The 21,457-nt window shown below is 43.6% G+C and overlaps 1 protein-coding gene across 1 annotated transcript in view; it reads right to left on the bottom strand.

Annotated features, from left to right (window-relative positions):
- The window catches only part of LOC126470802 (uncharacterized), a 473,325-nt gene that overhangs the window by 11,224 nt on the left and 440,644 nt on the right, over positions 1-21,457 (bottom strand). The window contains exon 3 of the mRNA XM_050098815.1: positions 4,647-4,856. Within this exon, the coding sequence (XP_049954772.1) occupies positions 4,647-4,853 (207 nt within the window). The 5' untranslated portion in view covers positions 4,854-4,856. The remainder of the gene's footprint in view (positions 1-4,646; positions 4,857-21,457) is intronic.

Below are 21,457 nucleotides of genomic sequence, written 5' to 3' on the forward strand. Positions count from 1 at the left end.
GGAAGACTGTATGATATAACTGCTTAAGACAATAAGAAGGAAGTTTGATATTCACGATCCGAAATGTTACTAACATTGCAATAGAGAAGGAAAAGACCGAGATAGATCTCCTGGTGCTTCCATACGTTCACATATCTTTTATCCAACGTTTCTACGTATCTATTACAGTGTGGGTAAGGTCCTTTTCCACAGTTTAGCAGCGCAGTAGAGCGCAAACGCACTCGTAAACTTTCAGATTCACAGGCGAGAGCAGCGGAGCTGCGAACACTGCGAACGTAAACACCCGCCTAGCAGGCTGGCTGTTCAGGCTGTGATCAGAGCAGCATACGGAGAACCAGTAATAGAAGTCGTAGTTGTCGTATACCAGACATAAAATTCCAATAGCAGACAACAAGAAAAACAAATAAAATATCCCAGTCGATGTAACAGGTCTAATATGACGCGTAACTATAAGCTTCATTCAGAGCTTTAGTGCGCCGTGAAGCCGGCTTTATATCCTTGTCTCCAGCAAAGAACGTAGCTAATGCAACCGCTTCTTGCACCTCCCTGTGAAACAGGCCTCAATCCTAGATCGCTATAGCTTGCAGACGTTGTCAGTATCTTCTGTATGACACTGAGGTGTCACAAGTTCCCCCTTTACGAGTTGGGCAGCTAACTACTCTGTCATATCTTACTAAAAAAATTTGTAGAAGCATTTTCTTTGATATCTCTCCAAGGTACCGCAATTTGCTGTACTTTATTGGGTTATGACTAGGCATTTTCTGCAGACGTTGTCAGTATCTTCTGTATGACACTGAGGTGTCACAAGTTCCCCCTTTACGAGTTGGGCAGCTAACTACTCTGTCATATCTTACTAAAAAAATTTGTAGAAGCATTTTCTTTGATATCTCTCAGCTCCCACATTAGTAGCCGGCAATTGCGTGCCTCAGTTATACTTGACTTGAGATCCACTTGACCTACTTCTACCATCGCTTGATATTGACAGGATGTTGGATCCAGAATGGCAGTAACTATTTTCATAGTGAAATGCTGCGCATTGTCTGGGCGATGTGTCTGGGTGTTGTCTGACGACATAGCTCATTCATTACAGCTGTTGTACATGTCTCACTGGGTTTTCCGGATATTCTAATTATGGGTTTCCATACTTGAGCCGAGTTAGTGGAAAGATTTAAATAGTTTGGGAATTCTTGCTACTTCCCCTTCTTGATTTCCTGAGTGCTTGAAAAATTAGGTAGAATTTGGTCCTTGACGTTAGAAATGTTTGGGGATCTTTGCAGTTGGTCTGCAACTGAACCCGCAGAGAATCACCTGCTATAACTTGATCACAGTGCAGCACTTCTCATTCCAAAAGAGTACGGGAGGTGTCCATAAGCAACCAGAAGACTTTGGGGGCGATACACTAATCGTTTAATAAATCACCACCGTACTCTGTGTCGATGCTCGAACAGCCATTTGGCTGTGCAGCATCCAGTGACTCTTACTGAGCATCCAATTTGGCGCCTTATTGTCAGACACTGCTTGTATACCATAAGCATTCATATGTGGAAACTACCATTGGAGTAGAAAACATTTTCCGTTTCCCATTAAGCAGGGTTGACCAGAGTACGAGATCTATTTTAGTGACGGACCCAATAACAGTTCTGAATTGCGTGCTCTATTCTTTGCTCATGAGGCGCAACACTTCCAAGCAATAAGACATGCGTCAAGTGATGGAAGTATTGTGGTAGATTTTATAGCACACAACTTGGATTTAGATCCAAACACAAGAGCAGTGGGTGGGGGAGCTGTGCGCCAGATCCCTAACGCAGCCAAGAGAGGCAATTCCCTGAGAATGATAGGAAGGGTCATATGAAGCTTCAAGGAAGCGTTAAGGAATCGGCGAGGATTAATCCTAGTCTTCTTTGGGTGTATTTAATTCATTAAATCTGCTTGACAACCACTGGTGACCACAGTCAATAACACAGGTTCGCTGAAGTCACTCAGAGCTCGTTTTGGGCTACACCCATTTTTATAATTCAAAGAAAATAGTGAGAACAACGCACTATTTTGTTCGTTATACGATCGCATGAGGTGAAATGCACATTTATTAGATTTTTGTACATTGAAGTCGTGACAGCGAGAATAGTTCTTCACTTTCCGTGATTCAAGTAACTGTACAAAGCATTATTTTTATCACGGACAGCAGGAAAATGACTCGTATTCAGAAAGGCTCGAATTGAAGTAATTAAATTATGTGCGAAGGAAAGATGTGATGAACTTCTTCTTTACGGGGGATATGAAAACTGTGAATGAAGCGCTTTAATTGGAGTATGATTTAGCTGGAAGATGATGACCGCCAGACAATAAGGCCCGTAAGCTTTTCATTGGATGCATACAGTCTCTGGCATAGGGAAATATCCACTATGTTTTGAGACTAAGTTTCTGGTGTAACTGCTAGCAATCGAGTTAGTGTTAATGCTGAAACAGGACAGAGACAACCAGAAAAATTTTCATGATGAAATTTCAGAACTGACTTGTCACATTTTCTGGAAAGTGACCGATAATCAGCGCTAAGAGCTACAGACAGACAGAGCACGTTCATTTATCTTCTTAGGTTATTTGACGAATGTGGTGATGTGATGGGCATCTCACAACCAAGTAAAATAAAACAGGTCTACCAAATCATGAAAAACAGAGGACACCGTACAACGGAATAAACCCTATAAAAGAGAGAACGTGAGACCGACAACGTTTTATGTCGAAAAAAAGGCTGCATCTGTCTAGTTAGTTTAATGAGGTCTCTGGAAACGTATTCTGTTCGAGAGTAATCTTGAAGGAAAGTGCCGATACGACTTTAAGAAAGATAAAAGTAAATGATCAAATACCTCCTGGATCACCATTTCTTTTATTAATGACACCGATTTTGAGCTGCACTGTAGATCAGATTTGAGGCCTTAAAGGTGCGCTTTGTCAACAGTGGGATGAATGATATTCATATTAGCGTTGACAAACTGCACCTTGCGGTGCCAGATCTTAAGATAATCTGCAATGGAGATCAAAAGTGGCAGCTGTTAATAAAAGAAACTGTGATCCTGGCGGTGTTTGTTGATTTATTATAACCACTGAGATCACAGACCCTGAGTCATAGCCTCAATTACGAAAGATAACAGAACTTATTTTAATGGAAATAAGTACTGTATACTACTATTCTAGATTACTGCTTGCATTCTTCAGACCCTTTTCAAAGATGTGAAAAATTTTTAATAGTACCGCTGTGAAAAGTTTCCACGTGTAACGATAATCACATGGTGATGGCTACTGCCTTCGAAGAACGGTTAATAAAGGAACGATTTAATATGGAGAAACAGGATAAAATTACTGAGAGACTATCCATCGCCGTAGAGACGGCGAGGTAACTGTTTTTCAGCCAAATCTATGCTCTTTACTGTACAAATCCTTGCATCTTGAACTGAATCACAATTTTTTTCGACATCCTATCCTTATGAACCTAGTACAATTTAGAGGCGAATACAGTTCAAGCTGTTTTTAGAACAAAATCACGTTAAGAGCGCAGTGTCTTTAGTAGTCGCGAACGAATCACACACTGTAAAGAAAAAAAGAAAAAAAAGTCAGCTTCCTGTTTGGATATACGAAAGCCAAACAAGTCTATAGTTTACACCACTGCTCGTTAAAGTAATAACGCTTGTGTTCGTAATTGTTGCTCATGGTATTAACCAATCTTAAAAAATACTAAAGTAAAATCAGTTCCTTCTAAATCCTAAGACTATCTAAACTCTTTTTTATCATTTCTCCGTCTTCCACTCCACCTGATCACATTAAGTGACTAGAAAAAATAGTTTCAGTACCAGTAAGGTAGTCGACAGAAACTGTAGCCGTTTGATTGTGTCATTGTGACTGACAAGTGGAAATAATTTATAAATAAAGATTGTTTCATGTTGCAGCTGATTTTGCAAAGTATACCGTAGTTTGATTAATGGCGCTAATGTTTTGATCAAACAAACTTGTCATTTCAGTAGAGTGGAAAATCTTGTACAGTAACAGAAATTCTACAGCAAATACTTTGAAATTCAGAGGTAATACCAACAGGCAAAATAAAAATTTTATTGTGTATAGCCAGTGATGTGATGAAGCATTCATAGAAAGACATAGAATTCCTTTAGGGTAGAAGTTTTGCGGGAATATTCATATTTTCACCAATATTAGGTGCTTCAGCTGAGTCACCGAGCGAGGTGGCGCAATGATTAGCACACTGGAATCGCATTCTGAAGGACGACGGTTCAAATCCGCGTCCGGCCATCCAGATTTAGGTTTCCCACGATTTCCCTAAATTTCTCCGGAATGGTTCCTTTGAAAGGGTACGGCTGATTTCTTTCCCCGTCCTTGACAGAATCCGAGCTTGTGCTCCGTTTATAATGACCTCGATGTCGACGAGACGTTAAACCCAATATTCCTCATTCTGCAGCTGAGTCTGCTCTTTGTGTTGTGCCGAAGAGCCGTTACCAGTTAGGAAATTCTAAACATCTATTAAGAAACAAAATGTACGTCCAGAGCAATTTTAACGACAAGTTCGCATTAATTTACAGTTATACCATTCATCAAAGCGTCTGTGGTCAGAGTGCTAACACTATAAACGCATTGATTATTACCTGAGTGAGATAGACGACAATGCTGGGCGAAGGCGAGTTTGTGAGGATGATCCAGCGGCAGCGGATCGGCACGGGGAAGGGGCGCGGGAAGTTGGGCGTGTGGATGACCCCGCGCGCGGAGCTGTTGAAGAGGCCGCCGCACGCCTCCTCCGCCCCCACCGCCGCCGCACCCAGCCACGCTGCCCACACCAGCATCGCCGTCCTCATTTCCTGCGCAGACAAAGCCCTCTGCAGGTATGTGCGGCTCCGGGGCGAGGAGCAGCGCGCGTTCCGCCTTACGGTAACACTGCACACACAGACGAACCGCCTCGGCACCTCTCCAATGCGACAGCTGTCTCATTCACTGCGTCAGCCATTGTGTGCTAAAATAATTCATTAAGAGGTGTGTGGATAAGGAAATAACTGCTTAACAACTTGTTTGTTGACGCAGCCAACGCTGTTACAGATGTTATACTACTGTCAAAGTTAAAGAGGTAAATGCTCCACAAGGTTATCTAGTTCCTACAGCCCTAGAACTATCTATATCTACATCTACATCACTACTCTGCAATTTACACTTAAGTGCCTCCAGAGGGTTCACGGAAACATCTTCACACAACTTCTCTACCCTTCCGTTCTCGAACATTTCGCGAGAAAAACGAGCACTTCAATGTTTCCGGGCGCGCACTGGTTTCTGTTATTTCATTACGATAATCATTTCGCCCTATGTAGTTTGGCGTCGGCAACGTATTTAGACATTCGGAGGACAATTCTGGCATTAAAATTTCATCCAAAGATCTCAGTGGAACGAAAACCGCCTTGTTCTACACTGAGTTGGCGAAAACCATGGAATGCCTACTAATATCGTGTCGGATCTCTTTCCGCCAGACGTAGTGCAGCAGTTCGACGTGTTGTGGACTCAATAAGTCGTTGGAAGTCCTTGCAGAAATACTGAGCCATGTCACCTCTACAGCCGATCCTAATTGCGGACCTTCTGATGGTGCAGAACGTTGTGCACCAACTGGCCTCTCGATTATGTTCCATATATGTTCGGTGGGATTCGCGTCAGGCGATGTGGGTGGCCAAATCATTTGCTCGAACTGTCCAGAATTTTCATCAAACCAATCGAGAACATTTGTGGTCCAGTCACATAACGCATTGTCATTCACAATAATTCCATGGTTGTTTGGCAACGTAAAGTCCATGAATGGCTGCAAAAAGTCTCCAAGTAACCGAACATAATCATTTTCAATAAATGACCTGTTCAGTTTCACCAGAGGATCCAGTTCATTTCACGTAAAAACAACCCACACCATTATGGAGCCATCACCAGCGTGCACAGTCCCTTGTTGACATCTTAGGTGCATGGATCCATGGGATCTGGCTACACTCGAACCATAACATCAGCTCTTACCAACTGAAGTTGGGACTCATCTGACCAGAAGACGGTTTTCCAGTCGTCTAGGGTCCAAAAGATAAGGCCACGAGCCCACGAAAGGTGCTGCAGGCGATGTCGTGCTGTTAGAAAAGGCACTCGCGTCTATCGTCTGCTGCCATAGCCAATTAAAGCTAAATTTCGCGTCACTGTCTTAACGGATACGTTTGTCGTTCGCCCCGCATTGATTTCTGCGGTTATTTCACGCAGTGTTGCTTGTCTGATAGCACTAACAACTATAAACAAACGTCGCTGCTCTCTGCTGTTAAGTGAAGGCCATCGGCCACTGCGTTGTCCGTAGTGAGAGGTAATGCCTGAAATTGGGTTTTCTCGGAACACTCTTGACACTGTGGATCTTGGAATATTGAATACTCTAAATATTTCGGAAATGGAATGTCCCATGTGTCTTGCAGCAACTACAATTCCATGTTCAGACTCCGTTAATACCCGGCGTAAGGCCATAATCACGTCGGAAACCTTTTCACGTGTATCACCGGAGAAAAGCTCCGCCAATGCACTTCCCTTTTATACGCGATGATACCGTCAGCTGTATATGTGCATGTCGCCATCCTATGGCTTTGGTCGCCTCAGTGTAATTGTTGCCACCCAACCTCTTTTTTCACGTCTGTGATGCTCTCCTCCGTATTTCACGATAATAGAAAACGATCTACCCTTTTTCGATCACTTTCGATGTTCTCCACCAATTATATCCGGTGCGGATTCCATAGCACGCAGCATTACTGCGTAAGACTGATGAAAAGCGTAGTGTAGACCCGCTGCATCTTCGAAGTGTTCTGATAGCGAAACGCAGTCTTTGGTTCGCCTTCCCCACAACGGTGTCTATGCGATCGCTCCACTTTAGGTTGTTCGCCACTATACTACCTAGGTATTTAGTTGAGCTTGTAAGTGACGTGCACTTAGGTGGTGTTTATGAAGTGAGTGGAGCCCTGAGCCATATTCTGATGGCTATGAAAGCCACACGCAAATGGAGACACTAGCTGACATTAAAATCACAGTAAAAGACTGGGTCGCCACAAACTCTAGCCACACGATAAACAAGAGGTTCGATTGAGTTGGAAAATTAATTAATTTAGTCATTAGAAAAAAACTCATAAAAGAACATTCGTTGTAATGTCATAAAAATTGAACGCAATTATTAATATGATCCAGGGACTGTTCACATACGTCAAATATTAAATTAAAGTAAAAAGTGCGTGAACGCTGTGAATAAGAGCAGCTTGCAGCAACATTCCTGAAAACAAGATCTATTCTAAAGAATTTGTTTTAAATAAAAAGGAACACTAATTATTGGACCTGTGCCCATGGAAAAGCTATGTATGGGCTAACAAGGAAACTACAAGGTGAATGGCGTAGGTAAAAAGAGACGTAACATCGGCACACTGGATAAGACTTGAAACAAAATTATATATTTCTTAAGACAATGATATAAGACATCTATATAGCTGCTGTTGCCTGGTAACTATGTACGATTGCTTGTGAAACGCTATACAATTTACAACAGAATTTCTTAATTTAGAATCGCGGTCGGAATTAGAGGGTGGCAGGAAAGGTTTAATATTCGCATTCAGACCCTCGGAGAGCTAGAAGTAGACAGCCCATCTCACACTAAAGCTTCTCCCACGAAACCCCGTGGCCACGAAGCCCAGAGATGAGGCTTCCGCCACCAACCTAACCCCGGTAACTTTCACACTAGGGGAACAAACCTCTTTTTGCCTACCTTAAAACTACAAGGGTAGGCCATTCTATAAGACTACCGCTGATTCTCTGCAGCAGACAAAACCACCGTAAAGTAAAATGAAACACACCCACATTCATTTACTCACGCATACCAGAGAGATCTGGAATAGGAGAACAAGGGGTAAACATTTTATGGAAGCATAGTCGTGAGTTGGGTTACATATAAGAACATGGAAGACTTATAATTTCATACTACCGTGTAACCTAAATTTAACGGAGTCCTGTTAGTACTCACGCCGATGACATCTCACTTTTCATTATTTAGAATCAATTGTCACTTTTCGCACCACTCAGATATCTTGTCTAAATCATTTAGCAGTTGGTTTTGAGGTTCTGTAGACTTTACGAGGCGGTAAATGACAGCATTATCTGCAGGCAGCCTAAGAGGTCTCCTCAATTTACCTGCTAAGTCGTTTATATAGATAAGGGGCAACAGAGGGCCGGTAACACTTCCCGGGGGAACGCCACATATCACTTCTGTCTTATTAAACGAATTTTCATCAATTTCTATGAACTGTGATCTTTTTAATTGGAAATCACGAATAGAGTCACACAACTCAGAAGATACTCCACAGTCAAGCAATTTGATTAGTAGTCGCTTGTGAGAAACGGTGTCAAAAGCATTCTGAAATTCTATAGATATACAGGGTGTCCCAGCTATCTTGTCCACCCAAAATATCTTTGGAACAATAACAGCTATTGGAAAACGACTTTCACCGTTATCAATGTAGGGCTGGGGTCCATGAATGTACATATTTGGAAACATTCTAAAACGAAAGCATATGTGTTTTTTAACAGAAATTTATGGTTTTTTTTTAAATGGATCTCCTATATTTTTTCTTCAGCAATATATAGCATGACAAAGCACATACACAATGGCTTTGATTGCATCGCAATATTCCCATTACATCCCGAGATATTAAGACGCGAATTTGACGCTTGAAACACCCGACATGCGCTGCTAGCGCACGTCCTGAGGCTCAGGCGTGAACCCCATGCTGCCCGTAATCGCGATGTGATTGACATGTGTAGTCACACCTCCATACTTATCAAGAGGTCCGAAACGAATAATACGGTCTGCTGCCATCAACTCTAATAAGCACATAATGGTTTACCTCTTGCACGTATTATGTATCTACGTACACAATATGAACCAGTACCGATAGGTGTACACCCGTCAGGTTGTCTTATTTATCCTGCACACCCAAAATAAGGTTTATCTAATGCGTTGTATGACCCATTGTGCCTGTCGCGCAGGGCCTGGCTCTACCTAGTCAAGTGTCCAACGTAGTTCCCACTACTGCCACAGTTACCACTTCGCCTTGTTTATGATTTGCGACCCATGCAAAGCCTGTACTCCACCACCCTCCGAGCATCCCATTTATTGTTGCTTTGGCGTGCAGTACACCGCTTGCCAGTGTAGTCGTGCATCAGAGTAATCTAGTGACGGCACGGAGGTAGTACACATTGTGAATAAACGTTGTGTTGTGGAACTTATACGGTATAGTATAATGTACACACATGAAGATATGGTAGAAATGCTGCTGATCTATGCAGAATGTACATTGACGAGAAATACGTTGTGAGATTGCTTGTTTGTTGATAGTACTGTTAGCGAACATTATGATTATTACGTTAGTACGTCTGTTTTCTACCCTACTCTACATACCTGTACTGTACCCTGTTGTAGGTGGACGAAATGCTGTTCAGGCAGAACGACTGTACAGAAGACGATTCCCTGACAAGCCATCGCCTTCGCGCCGGATGTTTGGTCGTCTCACATCTCGTCTACGTGAAACGGGAAGCTTAAATCCAAGACCTCGACATCGTCCTAGAACACGCACAGATGAACGTGCTGAAGTTGCTGTGCTCGCTACCATAGCTGTGAATCCTCAAATCAGCACACGTCAAATTGAACGTGAAGTTGGTGTGTCGAAATGAAGTGCACAGCGTATTCTTAAACGTCATAAATTTCATCCTTACCATGTTCATTTACACCAGGATCTTCATGGAAATGACTTCCGCAATAGGGTAACATTTTGTCGGTGGGCTCAGCAAAAACTTCTGACTAATCCAAATTTTTTTGCAGACTTTCTCTTTACCGACGAGGCATCATTCTCCAACAAAGAAATTGTCAATATGAGGAATATGCTTTATTGGTCCGCAGACAATCCAAAATGGCTCCGTCAGGTAGAGCATCAACGTCCGTGGAAAGTTAATGTTTGGTGTGCGATTATTGGAGATACCATTATCGGACCTTTCTTTATAAATGGCATCCAAAATGGCAGACAATACTCCAGATTTATCCGACACAATCTTCCTGCTCTCTTAGACACCGTATCTCTGAACCAGGGAATGGTCATGTGGTATCAGCATGACGGATGCCCTGCACATAACGCCTTACGAGCACGACGACTTCTGAACCGTAAGTTCCCTGGTAGGTGAATTGGACGAGGTGGCCCAGTTAGGTGGCCTGCCCGATCTCCGGACCTTACACCGCTGGATTATTTTCTTTGGGGAGCAGTGAAGGACGCTGTTTACCAACGTGAATCAACAACACCAGAGGGCATGAAGCAACGCATTATTGATGCTTGTACAGCCATCAAAGAGGAAACAGTAGCACGAAGTAGGGCATCCTTCATCCGCAGAGTGACCCTATATATGCAAGCCAATGGGCATCACTTTGAGCATGAGATGTGAACGCTATGTTTAGTATGTAGTGCTGGTATCACAGTGGAAGTTTCTACAAAGGGCCATTTTACCCAGTGATGTTAAGAAACATTTGTTTGCAACAGTTTGTCATTTAACGCATTAGATGAACATAACATTGATAATTATGTGATAATAAAACTAATTGGTTAAACATGTTTGCATTCATCTTCTATGTCCTACCTGAACTTCCCAAATCAAAACATTTTTACCTAAACAACGGTAAAAATTTTAGTCCACTTGCTCGTTTCACTAAAACCATCAACATGAATTTTACTATTACGAGTGAATGATTAACTGTCACTTGCGCTAGATCTACAGTAAAGTAAAGTTTTAACGTTGAACGGCATTACCTTTTTAGTAACGGATTAACGAGAAGCGAAGTTAACTTTGTGAGTAACGTTGCGGTACACAGATATGTTACAGAACCGCATCACCCGTAGCCTATGGGATAAATTCCTGCTGGAATGTACGACGTTAATGCAGGATGGCAGCAGACCATATTATTCGTTTCGGACCTGTTGATAAGTATGGAAGTGTGATTACGCATGTCAATCACATCGCGATTACGGGCAGCATGGGGTTCGCGCCTGAGCCTCAGGACGTGCGCTAGCAGCGCATGTCGGGTGTTTCAAGCGTCAACTTCGCGTCTTAATATCGCGGGATGTAATGGGAATATTTGGATGCAATCAACGCCATTGTGTATGTGCTTTGTCATGCTATGGATTGCTGAAGAAAAAATATAGGAGATCCATTTAAAAAAAACATAAGTTTGTGATAAAAAACACATATGCTTTCGTTTTAGAATGTTTCCCAATATGTACATTCATGGGCCCCAGCCCTACATTGATACCGGTGAAAGTCGTTTTCCAATAGCTGTTATTGTTCCAAAGATATTTTGGATGGACGAGATAGCTGGGACACCCTGTAGAATCAATTTGCGAAATCACTAATTAGCTGGGGCAACCGGCTTCGCTCAGGGAGCTGATAGTTGGAGTAAAAGGATGAACTTTAAAGTATAAGACATAAAAAATTACTGAAAATATATTCTAACTGCTTACAATACTTGTTTCTAAACAACATTCTTCATTTTGTTATACGAGATACATACATTTAAAAAAGTTTTACATCACCCCGGTTCCCAGAACTCCTGAAGATAGACGTTGAATGTTGATATTGTATCACAGACACAGTCCCTTTGACTGCTCGGAGGTGTCACTAAACACGCCAAAAGATGTAAACAACTATGCATGAGCAGCGCCTATTAGACGGAAGGCGCTCGACAGCCGATCAGTTCCAGTCATTCCACCAGGAAGGAGGTACACGGCTCGTGTTGTCTGTAATTCAAGCATGACTAGACGATTAATACCGTCCGCGTCCGCATTGTTACTTTGTGTCAGGATCGGCTCTCGACAAGGGAAGTGTCCAGGCGTCTCGGAGTGAACCAAAGCGATGGTGTCAGGATATGAAGGAGCTACAGAGAGACAGAAACTGTCGATGACATGCCTGGCTCAGGTTGCCCAAGGGCTACCATTGCTGTGGATGACCGCTACCTACGGATTATGGATCGGGGGAACCATGACATCAACGCCACCATGTTGAATAATGCTTTTCGTGCAGCCACAGGACGTCGTGTTCGACTCAAACTGTGCGCATTTGGCTGCATGATGCGCAACTTCACTCCCGACGTCCATGGTGAGGTCCATCTTTGCAACGAAGACACCATGCAGCGCGGTACAGATGGGCCCAACAACATGCCGAATGGACCGCTCAGGAAAGGCATCATGTTCTCTTCGCCGATTAGTGTCGCATATTCCTTCAACCAGAAAATCGTCGGAGGCGTGTTTGGAGGCAACCCGGTCAGGCTGAACGCCTTAGATGCATTGTCCAGTGAGCGCAGGAAGATGGAGGTTCTCTGCCACTTTGAGGTGGCATTATGTGTGGCCGACGAACGCCGCTGGTAGTCGTGGAAGGCGTCGTAACGGCTCTACGATACGTGATTGCCATCCTACGACCGATAGTGCAACCATATCGGCAGCATGCTGGCGAGGCACTCGTTTTCTTGGACGACAATTCGCGCCCCCATCGTGCACATCTTGTGAATGACTTCCTTCAGGATAACGAAATCGCTTGACTAAAGTGGTCAGCAAGTTATCCAGACATGAACCCTATCGAACATGCCTGGCACAGATTGAAAAGGGCTGTTTACGGATGACGTGACCCACCAACCACTCCGAGGGACCTATGCCGAATCACCGTTGAGGAGAGGCACGATCTGGCCCAACAGTGCCTTGATGAACTTATGGATAGTATGCCACAACGAATACAGGCATGCATCAATGCAAGAGGACGTGCTAGTGGATATTAGAGATTTCATGAGAAAGAAGAGGGCGGAAATCATTTTTAAGTTGATCTCTATTCCAATTTTCTGTAAAGGTTCCGGAACTCTCGGAACTGAGATGATGCCAAACCTTTTTTGATGTGTACAAATATGAACAAATTATTCGAATATTGGAGAGGAAGCCACGTATAGGTAACCGTGAGAAAAGCAGTAGTCTTTGAGGCTGATGCCGCAATGTTTTAAAGGTAACCTTTCATTTTGATAATTGTAAAACTGTAAGCTAATTTGATTGGAAATTGCAGTCCTTCAAATAAGAATGCCTGTTTAGTAGAGCTTGCTGGTATTTTGGAAATAAACAGTGTGTTCTTTTTTCTTTCCAGATGTTGTTAGACTGCTGATTGACGATCATCCTTGTTCCATTACATAGTTTTGGTGAGATGAGATTTTTAAGTAGTATGATCGGAAATCTAATTTTAGTCGAAGACCGTGTAATGGAATTCCTGGTACCTGCAAAGATTTTAGAAATTCTGGTCAACAGTTACATCGTGTAGATCGATATGTATATTCTCCCTTCACCGGGAATTTTCTTTTGACTATTAAGATGTAGTGAAAGCTAGAGGTGATTATCCTCATGACTAAGAGCCAATTTTCATTTATAAATAGTAAGTAAATTAATCTTCAGACATACTCCTAATTACATATGAGACCCTCTCAGTACTCCAGTATTATGTCGTATTTGGACCACAATTTTGCAGTTAATATTAGATAGACAATTAATATATTAAAGAGATATGAATCACTTCGTACATTATCGTCTTTGCAACAAATGACCGTTCAGTGATGCGGTTTGCGCCAACAAGGGTATCATAAGTATGATGGCACAGTGTTGGGGCGTATGCGATTAACCTCGTTCATCTGAAATCACAAAAGACTAAATAAAGCGTTTAGGAATATTTAATATGACTTGTGACATTTTAATAATATTTGTTTTTCCGTTACAAAATGGTAGAAAGTTTGAATTTTGACTCACAAGGCTAATAGTGATTTTATCGCGTCGCTTTGACGGCTTATAATCATGTTAACTACTAAAACAATAACAAACAGAAATGTGGAACACAAACAGGGAAAACAATTTCTCTCTCCCCCTCTCTCTATCTCTCTCTCTCTCTCCCTCTCTCTCTCTCTCTCTCTCTCTCTATCTCTCTCTGCCCCCTGCCTCTCTCTTCCTCCCTCTCTCCCTCGCTCCCTCACACTCACAAACAAACACAAATACACACACACACACACACACACACACACACACACACACAGAGCAAATCAATAAATATCAAACCACACACAACACAAAGAAAAGACGAAAGATAAACGCACAGTGACCGTTGCCAACACTACATACTGCACACACACACACACAAACACACACACACACACACACACACACACACACGTTCAACACACAATGAAAAGTGCAAGTGAGATGTTGTAATAACTGCCGGTGAAAAAACGCCAGAAATCGGCCATCTGGAGTATAGGGACTGAGAAAATATATCTCCAAGACCACACACATGGACCAGCAACATTGGAAATCGTATATAACACCAAACGGTAATTTAACCTCACGAAACTTGTCCTGCAAAAGTTTCTTCTAACCTGCAAAACAATCCTACCACATAATGCATATACTAAACATATTAAAACCGGCCACTGAAGATGCTTTAGAAGTTAAATAAGGGAAACGAGTTTTGTAAAAAACAAAATGCCTTTCATTTAACTGCAAAGACGGAACATTCCTCCATCAATTTTGAAGCGAGTAAGGAACGACGGAAAACTGCAGAAATGATAACTTCTACAATGCATACAATGGAAGCATTTATGGAAAGTGATTGAAGGACGATGACACCACAAGCAGGCGACAAGGTGTTGGATGTCAACACCTCATCACAAATTGTGGAGGCTGGAGGCTTGCCCGCTCTGTAAATTAGGATAGACGGCGATCTGCGGCAGACGCAATAGCAGACTAGAATGTGGGCACAAGAGTTGCGGATCACCGTTATGTACAAGTTGTTGAACATAGAGCTCCACAACAGACAATCCCCATGTGTTCCCATGCTGACCTAATGGCATCGTCAATTACGACTGCAAAGGGTATCGATCATCGATACTGGGCCCTGGATCAATGGAAATGTGTCGCCGGTTTCCATGATTTACGTTTCTCGTTACACCACATCGATGGCCGTGTCCGGATGCGACGACATCCACACGAACGCCTATCGAAACATTCACTGCGCCACGCATATAGGCAGGTGGCAGCTGTATTATCCTATGGGAGACGTTAGCTTGGGCTATCATGGGACCTTTGGTAGTAATTGACTACACTGTGACGATTGCGGACCATGCAAACGTTAATGATTAGCACCTGTATCTCTTCATGCTTTATGTCTTCTCCAATGGCGATGGCATCTACCGAGAGGTTAACAGTCCCTTCTACAAAGCCAGAATCGTACTAAAGTGGTTTGGGGAGCTTAATAGCGAACTCATGTTTATGTTTTGGCCATCACATTCACCTAATCTGAACTCAATGGAACGTATCTGGGACGCTTTCGTGCCCCAGCTCCTCACCAAAATACCACCGACCAGTAATACACGGGAACTGCCCAACCTGTGCGTAGACACATGGTACCAGATACTACCTGAAACCGACCAAGGAGTAGTCGAATGGATGGCACGTAGAATCTCTACAGCACTGCGTTCCAAAGGTCGACCAATACGCTATTAAGCAGATGGTCATAGTGCTATGGCTTGAGGGTCGTCAGGGCGTTGTCAAAAAATGGTTCAAATGGCTCTGAGCACTATGGGACTTAACATCTGTGGTCATCAGTCCCCTAGAACTTAGAACTACTTAAACCTAACTAACCTAAAGACATCACACACATCCATGCCCGAGGCAGGATTCGAACCTGCGACCGTAGCAGTCGCGCGGTTCCGGACTGAGCGCCTGAACCGCTAGACCACCGCGGCCGGCAGTGCGTTGTCCATCAGATGGTTATTTTACTGCCTAAATGTTGGAAGTGGTCTGTTAAACAAAGTAACAAAGATTTTTTGTTAAGTTAAAAAGAATAAATAATTGTACGTCTTTAGAGTTTTACTTTCAATCGAAGTAAATCGAGGCCTTAGCAGGTACTGATATTTTCTAGATAGTAAATATGGTGCAAGCGGATTTATTGTAAATCCTACCTTTAAGAAAAAGAACATTTCTGTAACCTTATGAATGTTGTAGTTCGGAGGATGAAAAGTATGACATCAAACGCAACTGAATTGCATTCAAGAAGAGCCAATATTTACAACGACAAAGTCACTGTAGTTGAGATAGAGCCGCAGTGCCATGTACTGCACACAGACCAATTATATCCTCAATGATAGCACAAAACAGAAATACTCACAAATGGTTAAAATGGCTCTAAGCACTATGGGACTTAACATCTGTGGTCATCAGTCCCCTAGAACTTAGAACTACTTAAACCTAAGTAACCTAAAGACATCACACACATCCATGCCCGAGGCAGGATTCGAACCTGCGACCGTAGCGGACTGAAGCGCCTAGAACCGCTCGGCCACAGCGAATACCCACAAATTTCAGGTCACATGAGCTGCTTCATATATTTCATGACGAAGCAAGTTGTGTCGAAGTCCATATATTGTCAACCACCACAGAAACGATGATTCAAATGCTATAAGGAAATGGACATCCAGAAAAAACAAGAAGCCATTTGCTGTAGTATATGATCAACATAATTGAAAAATGATGTAAGAATCTAGAGAAAAATCCGGTGATGTTGACGTTTGGTATTTAAAATAACTCCGCCCGGACAGGTGATGAAGGAACAATGGTACCGACCGACTGCCGCGCCATCCTCAGTCTACAGGCGTCATTGGATGCCGATATGGAGGGGCATGTGCTCAACACACCGCTCTCCCAGTCGTTGTCAGCTTCCGTGACCGCAGCCACTACTACTCAGTCAAGTAGCTCCCAAATTTGCTTCACAAGGGCTGAGTACACCGCACTTGCCACCAGCGCTCGGTATACCGGACGGTCATCTAGCCAAGTGCTATCCAAGCCCGACAGCGCTTAACTGCGGGACCTGACGGGAAACGGTATTACCACGGCGGCGAGACCGTAGGCGACTGCCGATATTTACATGACGTTACTCGTCACGAATTTCCCCTGTGTGACCTTCTACGATGACACCGTTGTATTGCAGCTATCAGCGTTGATTGTGGTTTGTGCACCTATCTGTGCTGGACTTAGGTTTTTATCTTAAGAATCGAACTGAGATTCGATTTCTTTTCTACTTCCTCCAAATGAGGCACTTACGGCTGGAAATACCTGAATGTGTATTAGCTCTTATGGCGTGGGTTAGGAGGTAGAAAAAGAGGTACGCCGGTCGCTGTGGCCGAGCGGTTGTAAGCGCTTCAGTCTGGAACCGCGTGACCGCTACGGTCGCAGCTTCGAATCCTGCCTCAGGCATGGATGTGTGTGATGTCCTTAGGTTAGTTAGGCTTAAGTATTTCTAAGGTATAGGGGGTTGGTGACCTCAGATGTTAAGTCCCATAGTGCTCAGAGCCATTTGAATCATTTGAAAAGAGGTACCATCTTCCTACAAGGGACATTTCATAAATAATGCACACAAATATTTTTGAATATCTGTTTACATTGCTTCAGTATAGTCTACTAACTTTTCTATGACTGAATCGTAACGTCTCGGAAGCTCTGTTATTCCATCCAGGACATCACTTCTGTTCATTTGTCGAATGGCTCGGGTATCGGCGATAGAAAGCTCTTCTGGAGAAACATAATGACGCCCACGCATAGGTTCTTTCAACTTCGGGAGCAAGACGAAGTCTGGTGGACTCATTTCCGAGCTATACATAGAATGCGGCAACACTTAACACTAAGTATTTGCGCAGTTTTTGGGCCAGAACATTGTGGGATAGCATTGTCGTGGAGAATGAGTGACCCAGCTTCGAGTAATTGAGATCGGGTGTTGTGCATTTTTCTGCGCAGGCTTTGCATGAAGTTATGATAATACACTGGTGTGACACTTGTTCCACCTAGGGCTCTATCTGTCATGATAATTCGTTGGTAATCATAATCAAAAATCATCATTTGCTTGAGCTTTGATTGGGAAGATTGACTTTATTTTATTTATTTATTTATTTATTTTTGACGTCGAGGACCTGCAGCTCTCCACTCATTAGACTGTGATTTCCACTCTGGTTCAATGTCTTTACTCCACATTTCATGAATAGCGACAATTCGACACTAGAATGCTTGATCTATACAGTCGAATCATTTTTTGAGCAAAGTTGCAATGTCCAGGCGTTTCTGCTTCTCTTCAGCTATCAAACAGTGTGGGCCCCACCTCGCAGAAATTTTTCCCTTCTTCAAATCTATTTTCAGAATAAGGAATAATGATGTTGGGAGAATTCCCGTGGCTTCAGAGAGTTCCTCACAAGTGGTACTGCGCTCTTCTTCAAGGGCATCTGCCACAAGTTTCACACTTCGTTCATTGTTGACGTTCTTGGCCTTCGCTGTCTCGGATTATTGCTTGTGCTCATACGATCGGCACGAAAACGATTAGCCCAACGTGAAACTGTACTATAGCCCTCTGTAAACTCGCCACAAGCTTCACTTAACACGCTGGATTTCTGTCGGGTTCTTGCCGCGAAGGTTTGGATCTTGATATACGACCTCTATTCTTCAGCAGTCACAATACCCGAGACCCTTGTAGGGTCCAGTTCTTCTCACCAATTTTATGTTAGAGTACATAGAGTAAAAACAAAAACAGATGCTTCTTCCTCAAGCTCCCAACTACATCTGACATAATTTTCATTGTTGTTGCATTAGACAATCCAAAGTAATACTAACCTGTGAATTATTTACGAAATGTCCCCCGTACAAACTGTTGGGGAGATATGGATGTCTGTCTGCGTCGAAATCTGTCAAGGTCGGCGTTGTCGACGAGGAGCAGCTTAAACTGGTGGTTTTGGTAGTGTCTTCTATGAAGACCCCGGGCAGAATAAGGCCCAGTAATGTTCCCAAACTAGGAAGTGGAAGAGCTGAAGCTGCCTCTGTTCTGGCCATGGTCTAGTTGCGGTAGGCACTGGTTGTAACTAGAAGGTGTAGGGAGTTGGCGGTGGTGTTGTCTAGTGGGTTGCAAAATGTTCAAATGTGTGTGAAATCTTATGGGACTTAACTGCTAAGGTCATCAGTCCCTAAGCTTACACACTACTTAACCTAAATTTTCCTAAGGACAAACACACACACCCATGCCCGAGGGAGGAGACGAACCTCCGCCAGGATCATCCGCACAGTCCATGACTGCAGCGCCTGAGACCGCTCGGCTAATCCCGCGCGGCTCTAGTGGGTTGCGTTGTGGTCGTTTGTTCTAGGCTACGGTGCCCGCCGGGTAATAACTGCTGGCGACTAAGGCTGCGGTTGTCGCTGGAGTGGGTACAGCGTCTACCGCTGATTGAGGCGGAAATTTGGAAATTTATGGTAAGGTCTTATGGGTCAAAATTGCTGAGGTCATCGGCCCCTAAGCTTGCACACTATTTAATCTAACTGAAACTAACTTACGCTAAGGACGACTCCCACACACCCATGCCCAAGGGAGGACTCGAACCTCCGACGCGGGGAGCTGCGCGGGCCGTGATGTGACGCTCAGACCGCGCGGCTGATTGAGATGGTGGCAGAGTTGGCTGCCCTCAGTGGAGACCACCAACATGTGGCGTCCGCGGGACTGAGTAACGGTGGCGGGCGTCCAAACACATCTGTGCCCAAATGTGTGAGCTCAGAGTGGCGGGAACAGTGTTGTACCTTGTAATGCTGGACAGGTTCCAGCGGCGTCGGATACAGTAGACAGAAGAAGGAGTAATGTGGCCAAGAGTGGACAGTTTCAGTCGGGTTTCTTTGCCAGTGTAAAGGTGTGTAAGAGAAATATAAGAGCACTCTTTCATGTGAAACGTTATACTACCTTGAATATGTGTGCGTAAAAGGATTACACTATATGCTGTTACATGAGCTGTAACATTGCGAGTGTAATGAGTAGTTTTGTGATACAAACTGATGGCCTTTGTGGATCATGACAATTAGAGAAAAGTACTCAGTTGTGTAGCATTTCATCAACGTGGTTATTATTCCCTATAACGTGATGGAAGCCTCACAGGTGTAACAAGGGCTCTTCAATAGTGTGGTGACGACAGCAAGGTACATAGCGTTGAGTGGTGGCCACACGTGGTCTTAATGGGCGTGGTGTAATGTTTCACCGAAGATAGGCCACAGTGAACAAGACTGCGACGCTGTTACTAGCCGTGTTGCGCACTACGTGCACGCCTTAGCGATAATTTCAGTTTCAGTGCACACGCATTAAGTTTTTCCCTGATCATCCTCTAGTTGCTACAGACAACCAATCCATGTACACAAAGTCGGAGGGATGACTAGTCAGTGTTTTGCATGTACCGCCCTCAGAAACAGGATCCATTGCCATTCGGTGCGAAGGGTACAGTAGTTGTGCAGGACTGGGTTGCTTGCTGTCGAGATCTCTCATTATGTTCTTAAACGTCATGCGGACACTTATTAGCGGGATAAAATTAACGATTTACGCTTCAGGGAACACTGCCCAATCGAGGTTCACGTGGCAGGTAGAATAGCGACACAAAGAAAACCATCAGAATGCAAGCTCACAATGGCTACCTACATGCAGTACTGCCAGCTGGCTATATTTAAACATCGCGACAGCGTTCAGGAATGGGGAAATCACATTACGAAAGTGATCCATTTCGCCTCTGAGGCATTCATTCTATAGTCTTCAGGCCAACTACAGAGGCAGACTGTTTCTGAAGGAACGACCAGCGTCGAATTGCTAACAGGGGTCGGCGTCCAACTCTGCAAAGGTAATATTGCCGACCAACTTCAGAAACCTCGTTGCGTATCGAGTTGCGATGGCAACAGTCGATGTAGAATAAAGACAGCTGAAACGGGTTGTCGCAGATGCTCCTGGACAAAATTAGCAGTTCCACTACATCAGTAAAAGTATGGGAGGCCCTCAGGAAACACAGACTGTCAAGAGAAGCTGAACTGCGGAAGGAGGGCTTCGAAACAAAACATGTAGATATCAGAAACCAGGAGAGCATTTCACTGCCATTGTCGATGTGGATCTGCCAACTGTGTCTTCTATGTGATGGCGGTTGGTCACGAAATCTAACAATCCTGAGACCTACAACAGCCCCTTCACCATTTGGGAGATGGATCGGTAACATTCGACGCTCGCGTTTCTGCACATGATCACGACATAATAACCGTTTTTAATATAATACACCGGTGTACAAAATTTAAAGACGAAAGAAACTTTTCCAAAATGTGTCACTACCAAGTAACATATGTCAATGAAACTTGGACCATACGTAGAACGAACTGCTTCAGTATAATACAGATGGAGCTGAAAGAAAGTGGTATTTAGTCGGCTGAACGACTAGTCCCTTCCATTCGCCGAGTGAGCTGTCGTTCCAAAAACTCCTCCAGTTCCGCTG

This window comes from Schistocerca serialis, chromosome 3 (assembly GCF_023864345.2).
Source record: "Schistocerca serialis cubense isolate TAMUIC-IGC-003099 chromosome 3, iqSchSeri2.2, whole genome shotgun sequence".
Lineage (NCBI taxonomy): Eukaryota > Metazoa > Arthropoda > Insecta > Orthoptera > Acrididae > Schistocerca > Schistocerca serialis.